This window comes from Aythya marila (assembly GCF_965140915.1).
Source record: "Aythya marila genome assembly, chromosome: 22".
NCBI lineage: Eukaryota > Metazoa > Chordata > Aves > Anseriformes > Anatidae > Aythya > Aythya marila.
This window is the reverse complement of record NC_139063.1, coordinates 1,156,997-1,164,265: the sequence shown is the minus strand read 5'-3', so window position 1 is coordinate 1,164,265 and position 7,269 is coordinate 1,156,997. Positions and strand designations below refer to the sequence as shown.

General features: G+C 58.8%; 1 protein-coding gene across 1 annotated transcript in view; it reads left to right on the top strand.

Annotated features, from left to right (window-relative positions):
- Positions 1-776: 776 nt before the first annotated feature.
- KHDRBS1 (KH RNA binding domain containing, signal transduction associated 1) overlaps positions 777-7,269 on the top strand; it is a 16,153-nt gene continuing 9,660 nt past the window's right edge. Inside the window, exons 1-2 of the mRNA XM_082777571.1 lie at positions 777-1,351; positions 6,822-6,949. Coding sequence (XP_082633697.1) covers positions 955-1,351; positions 6,822-6,949 — 525 coding nt within the window. The 5' untranslated portion in view covers positions 777-954. The remainder of the gene's footprint in view (positions 1,352-6,821; positions 6,950-7,269) is intronic.

The following is a 7,269-nucleotide window of genomic DNA, read 5'->3' as shown; positions in this document are numbered from 1 at the left end:
GGGTCATGAACGTAAAGCCATTGATAAGGGCTCCATCCAAGAGCACCGAGGCGTCCCCTGCCTGCTCCCTGAACACTCAGTCCCTCCAAAAACCATGGTAACAGAACCCCACACAGACACACCCTGTGTGGGAGTGGGCACCCTTAGTGGGAAAACGACCAGGGCCGCTCCCCTGGGCTCTAAAGCCCCTCAGAGCCCCCCGAGAGCCCTCTCAGGCCCCTCAGAGCTCCCTCAGGGCCCCCTAGGAGCCCCTCAAAGGCCCCTAAGAGCCGCCTCAGAGTCCTTCAGAGCCCCTCAGACCCGCTGAGAGCCCCCTCAGGCCCCCCAGCCCCCTCAGATCCCCCTGAGAGGCCTCCAGAGCCTCACAGGGGCCCTTCAAAGGCCCTCAGGCCCCCTCAGAGCCCCTCAAGCCCCCCCCCCCAGGCCCCTCAGAGCCCCCTCAGGGCCCGGCCCCGCTGCCTCGCACCTCAACGCCGTCCCCGCGCGGGCAGCCAAGTGCGCATGCGCGCAGCCGCTTCCCCCCCCCCCACCCCCACCCGGCGCCACCGCCTGTGCGCACGCGCGCTGAGGCCGCGGGGGACAATTCTCGCGCCGCCCCGCGACCAATGTCGCGCCGGCAGCGCTGCGCATGCGCAGTCGAGGCCGAGGGCGCTTCCCCGCGCGTTTTTTCCCCCTTCACGGCCCCAGCACTGCGCATGCGCGCTCCGTGAGGGGCGGGGCGGGGCTGCGCGGGGCCGCGCCGCGAGGCCGGCGCTCTGCGCAGGCGCGAAAGCGCGCGGGGTGGTCGCGCGGGAGCCGTGGGGGGGGGGGTAACCGAGGGGGCGGAACTTCCGGCCGCTCACTTCCGGCCGTGGCGCTGCGGCGGACGGTGTGGCAGCGCCGCTCCGCTCGGCCCGGCCCGGCCCGGCCCGGCCCGGTTCGGTTGGCTCGGCCCCGCCCCCGCCCCCCCCCCCCATGCAGCGCCGCGACGACCCCGCCGCCCGCATGGGCCGGGGCCCGGGGCCCGGTGGAGGCGGTGGAGGAGCCCGGCAAGGCTCAGCTCCACCGCGGCGGCCTCCCCGGGGCGGGGGAGGCCGCGGGGCCGGCTCCGGGGCGCAGCCGCCGCCGCCGCTGCTCCCGCCCAGCGCCGCGGGCACGGCCTCGGCCGCTCAGGGCCCCGCCGCTGCTGCCTCCACCACCGCCACCGCCGCCTCCTCCTCCTCCTCCTCCTCCGGTGCCGGCGCCCCCACCCCGCTGCTGGCCGGGGCCGGCGGGAAGCTGGAGCCCGAGAACAAATACCTGCCCGAGCTGATGGCCGAGAAGGACAGCCTCGACCCGTCCTTCACGCACGCCATGCAGCTCCTCACCGCAGGTACCGGGCCGGCCGGGACCCCCGGCACTCGGTGGGGTGTGGGGGGAGGCCGGGCAGGTCCCGGGGAGGGCGGCGGGGCCGTTGTGGGGCTCCCCCCGGAGGCATGGGTTGGAGCAGCCCGGTGCTGAGGGGCTCGCTTCGACCCGGGGCAGCCCCCGGGTCACCGGGGTGGGTCGAGCCCGGAGCCGGTGGGGGGATGAGGGGGGTTTAGAGCGCGGCGGGGCCGGCCCTTTGCTTCCCCCAGGGGGGAGAGGGGCCCCGGGAGGCTGGGGACAGCGGGGTCCTGCACGGAGCGGCTGCCTGAGGCCCTGCGGGTTGCGAGCCCTCTGAGTTTCCCCTCGGGTGCTGTGGGTTAGGGCTCGTTCCGTGCTCGCGATGAGCCGAGTTAGGGGCTGGCAATGGCAGCCTTTGTTCTGCGCCCAGACCAGCCTTCGCCTTCTCCTTCCCCGTCGCTGTCCAATCGCCTGCCGGCTCGGATTTCTGCCTATCTGCACGGTGCAGCTGCTGCTCCCGCACTCGGCGGCCCTATCGGGTAGGCTCGGCTGCCTGCAGACCCCGCAGACAGCTTGAAAAGGGGAACGAGTGCCAGCATTCGGTGCCCCTCGGTGCTTACCGTGTGCCGGGAGGCACCGGCACGAGGACAGGCGCAGGTTTAGCCTGCAGATGCTCAGCTCCCCGGTATTTATCGTTCTGCTTTGGAATGGGCTCGTTCAGGGCTTTAAAACGTTGGATGCTGCCGTAGTCATCGCAGCACGAGGGGCTTCCCTAGCTCCTCCTGTGGCATGGGGAATAATTCTTCAGAAGGGCCCCCTCCCTTTGTGCAAGTAACCGAGGTGCCTCGGCATGGGGAACCTGGCATCGATTGCGGACGTCTCGATCTAAACCAATCAGTCCTGTAAGCTGATTTGCCATCAATTTAAGGTTTTTCATTAATAAACGCCCTCAGCCAGCTGATGCTCAGTGATAATGCCCCCAGTGCAGCCGGAGGGGTTTGCTGATTCCCGCACAAAGAGCAGCGCTCAGCCCCGTAGCAAAGCTTCCCTCAGAGAGAGGTGTGACCAGGATTTACAAGGGGGTTTTCATTAATTTAAAATTTGCTGAGAGCAGACTGCTGTCTTGTGAGACTTAACATTGAGCACTGGAAGAGCTCCAGATGCTTCCTGCCTGCTTTGGATGTTTGGATACTGCTGGCCTTTAGGAGCATCCACCAGCAGTCCGCGTTCAGGGCAATTGGAGCGAGAAGCTGCTGGAAGAAAAGCTGAAATAAACCCGAGTTTTAGGCAAGTGAGTCGTTGTGCAGAGGACCAGCTGCTCCCTGGATTGCTCACAATTCCTCTACTGCCGTGGCAGCCTCTGGGGCTGTCCCGCTGGAGGAGCTGCTCTGGAATTTAGGTCTGGGCCAGAGTTTGTAGCGTGTACGTGTAGCACAACTTGAGCAAAGTGATTTTCAGACAAACACACCAAAAAAAAAAAAAGGCTGGTTGCTGACTGACAGCCACCCTCCTGCCCCAGCCCCTTCTCAGGAACGCAGCCTGCTGGTGCTGCCTGCTCTTGGGGGAGGGAGAACCCCGCAGGTCTGCTCTGACACCGAGCCTTCCCGTGTAAAAACAGCGTCTGAAAGCAGGCTGAAACACTTCTGGAGTTGTAAAACTATTTAGCAGTCCTGAAGAAAAATCAGCAGTGTTTAGGAGTGAGCTGAAGGACAGCTGGGGGCTGTCACGCAGCGCCCTGAGCAGGAATTGAAGGCTGGGCTTTCTTACACCTTGGGATACGAGCCAGTTTTGTACTGCTGTGATTTCGGGCTCTGGGACCTTCCTTTCCTGCAGGAACAAGAATCCCTTCTCCTCTCTTTGGCTTGTGCCCCCCGTGTGCTGCGGAGGCAGGGCTGGAGGAGCTGCCCCCTGACGTTAGCTAGGCGCAGGATTTTTGGGGTTCTCGTGTTAATCAACGCACAGCAGAGCAGGGGCAGCGCGAGGAGCCCTCGGCAGGATCCCCTGCTGCCTGCCTGCCTCGTGCCAGCTCCATTTCATCTCTTCCTAGCAGGAGAAGAGGCTGCACGGGCCGGGCAGGCAGTGGCCGTGCTGCCAAGGACCCAGCAGGAGGCTTAGAGGTGGGCTGAGGCCACGGGGCAGCGAGGAGCTGTACGAAACCCCCAGCAGGCAGCTGGGCAGAGCTCTCTCCGCGTGGAGTTGGGGATGGAGATGATTTTATCCATCCCTGTGTTTCCGAGTGTGTACCCAGCCCCCCGAGGAGCTGTGAGTGCTGCCTTAGACCCGTGCCTGATGTCCTGAGCCGAGCCACGTGCCTCATTTCTCAATGCTCGTCCTGCTGAGCCCCGCTGGGTGCTGCCACTGCCGGGATTCTGCCTGTGCCATCTCTTGCAGCTCTCCTCCTGCCTCACGCTTCGGTGTTTCTCCTCCTTGTGCCCCTTCTCCCTGTGCTGCCCGGCCCTGGAAGATCAGACCCGCTAGGGAGCCGTAGCGTAGAGGTGGGGCCCTGCCCTCTTCCACCCCAAAACTCCTCATTTTCTCTCCTTTGGGGCCGCGGGGTCAGCACAACCACGCCGTGAAGGCGATGCCCTCAGCGTTAGGGCTGGACAGGAGCTGTCCCTGCTCGCAGAGCCCCAGCGTGCTGCGGGGCAGTGCTGAGGACGTTTGGGCTGAGAGCAGGAGGAGCGCTGCGGCTGCTCGGCCTCCTCCTTGCGCAGCAGCGGCGTTACCAACCCCCTTTACCTACCCCCTTAGGATTTCTACCGAGACAATGCAATCACTGCCCCCCACGAAGGCCTGGGAACCACTGCCACGCATGCCGCCAGCCTGCTGACATTCCCCGTGGCCAGAAGGTAACCTTCTGCTGCGCCTCTCACCCGGCTTTCTAAAACCAGCACTGCAATCCGGCGTGCCTAACCCCTCGAGGTATACCTACGCTCCTCCTTGGGCTCAGGAGGTTGTTCTGGCACGCTGCTGCCGCCCAGCACTTCCTCCAGCACTGCTCCGTGCCGCGCAGCTCGTGCCAGGATGCGTTTGGGTGATGCTGGAGCAGCACACGGGACACCTTGTGCGTGTCTTTGGTCCCTGCTGGCAGCTTTGGAGCCCGTTCGGAGGTGCCAGGTCCTGTGCTGACCGAGAGCTCCAGGAGCAATTCCTCTGGGCCAGGATTTTTTGTTTTAATCCCATATTTTAAACCCATATTTTGGGTTTCCCTTGAAGAGTTAGCGCTGGTGGATGTTTAAGGGTTTGCTGCCTGCTCAGACCGGGTCCCAGATGTTGCTGCTGCTCTTGCACGAGGCAGAATGGGGTTTTGCTGTGTGGCTGTTGTGAATTGGGGTTTGCTGGTGTCAGGGGCTGACGTCTGATCCCACTGGGTTCCTGCGAGGTCGTTGAAGGGTGCTTTTATTCTTGGTGTGTGCATAGGAAGTGCTTCGTGTTAACACGCAGGGTGCCTTTCAACAAATACTGCTTTTGGAGAGCCACAGCGTTGGAGAGGTGATCTCATTTCTATTACAGGATCGAAAGCTGCACTTAATCAATGCAGAGGCCACCAGTGCAATCCTTAGATTCCAAAGCTTGGTTCCCTGACGTGTTTTCATTGCTAAAATTTTAAAACCTGTGTATAAAACTAACCAAGGCAGCCATCTCCTTTGTCTGTTCTACACATTTGACAGCATTTGAACTCTGGTTTTGTTATGTTTGTGTACTGCCCTCAAAGTCATTTCTCTGTAAAGGAAAAATCCAAGCCCTTTTTTCAAAGCTGATTATATCCAGCAATTTTCTTAAACCGAGGAGTCATGGTAACAGCTTTGTAAGGGATCCAAGGCGCTGTTGCAAGTAGGAATAAGAAAAATTAGGCCTTTTTCACAATTATGCAACGCGATACCAAGATCCGTATTTAGATCTCTAAACTAAAAACCAGTTTGCGTGAGGGTGCCCCCAACCAAGAAGTTAAATCCTGATCCTTCAGCGTGGTCCCTGAGGGCTTCTTGGTTGCACGTCCAGCTCAGCCCCTGGGCTGTGCCTGCCCGGGCAGGGGTTTGATGGCAAACCCAGCGCTCCTATTATATTTATTTCTGTTCCCGTTATATGGGAGTACAACTGGGTGGCTGGCATGCCCAGAATCTGCTCTGCCAGTCTTCCAAAGCCCTAAACACAAAGGCTCGGTGTCAGGCTCACCATTTGTAGCACGGACAGAGATGGCAAGTTGCTGCTGCTGCTGCTGCTGCCCTCCTTAACGCCCGGCGAGCAGCCTGCAGCTCTGATCAGTTCCGTGTGTCGGCTTGTGAAAGTGTCTCTCTCTTCCCCCCGAGACGTGAGGAGTTGTATCTAGAGCACTTTCGGCTCGGAGGAGGTATTTATAGTTCGTGTGTTTGCTGCTGAAATGACGCCGTTAGGGTTTTAAGGAAGGGCCCTTACTCACTGAGTATCTAAGTAGTAATTCGGGATGGCCGTGCGTGGTGCGCCCGGGTGCTGGGGTTGGACCAAAAGGTGCCTGGGGGCTCTTCTCTTTTGGGGTGACTGTCGCCCGGCATCTCTCAGTGAAAGTTTAACCTCTAGCCAGATTGAGGAGGTGTTGAGCACTAGTTCCTAACTGCCTGCCTTAACGACTGCTGCCAGCAGGTAATTGGGATTTTCCCGCAGATCCCCCCCGGGCTGCAGGGTGCCCACGGTTCATTCAGGCTGCCTCAGATCTTCCAAGACTCCGTAACTCCGTGTGCAATTACACCAGAATGGCTTTGACAGAGAAAAACTCGTCCTTACACTGCTCAAATCGAGTTAGGGACTTGTGATACCCACGGCTGGTGTGCCTGAGGCTTACACCAGGTGATCAATTACCCGGGTGATAAAGGTGCACGCATGTAACGAAGTGAAGTTTGCAAGAATTTAGAAAACCAGCCCAAACTCAAGGATTTCACTAATTGGGGCTTGTTTATTGGGAATGTCCTCAGCTTAGCAGAAATTCAGTGTCAACGTGTGCTGAGACCGCTGTTTAAATTACAGATGAAGCCAGCACATCAGCTGGAGTGATTCAACCTGCCTGCTTTGCTGAGGGCTGCTGCCTTAAATCAGGGGTGCGCAGCGGGGCTGGGCCCCCCGAGGTTTAGGAGCCTGCAGGTGGGAGCTGTGCAGGCATGAATTTGGGAACTGAGAGGGAACAGCACAGCAGAAGTGATCGCAGAGCTGTGCTCACAGCGTCCCTCTGAACCCACGAAGCAGCTTGCAGGGCACTCTGCTGTCCTCGTTATTGTTCATTGTCCTGGTTTTGGCCTTGTGCAATCCCTAGCTGTGAAGGGAGGAGGAGAGGAGCGGGGCTAGCACTGAGGATGTCCTGTCTGCCCAGGTTCCAGGAGTGCAAATGAACCCAATAAATGTCGGTGTCTTGACAGAGAATGAGGGTGGTGTGTCCTGTTACAATTCCAACTCGAAAATGATGCTTGTTTGAGGAATATAAGCAGCCCTATTTTTATCTTGTTTAGAAATTGAAAAAATTCAGAAGGGTGAAACAACAAAGAAGGATGAGGAAGAGAACTACCTGGATTTATTTTCTCACAAGAATATGAAACTGAAAGAACGAGTTCTGATACCTGTCAAACAGTACCCCAAGGTGAGGGCCAGAAAATAGCTTACTGAATCTCTGTGATTTGCTTATTTTCTGTGGATTTTATGGCTGAATGTTAGAGATAGCAGCTGTCAAAGTGTCAGCAGGAGTTACGCCAGTGTGCCGCTGGAATCGCTACAGAATTTGTCCTATGCAAGCTTGCAGGATCTTATTTCTAATACATTGCATTTCCAGCATGTCTCGGGATAAAGCTAACTGGTGATGTGTAGTTGTGATCTTCCATTGCTGGAATAGACTTCCATGCGTAGAGCTCTGTTTTACAGCTAAGACCACATTTAACTCGTAAGGCTTGCTGCCTGTAAAGC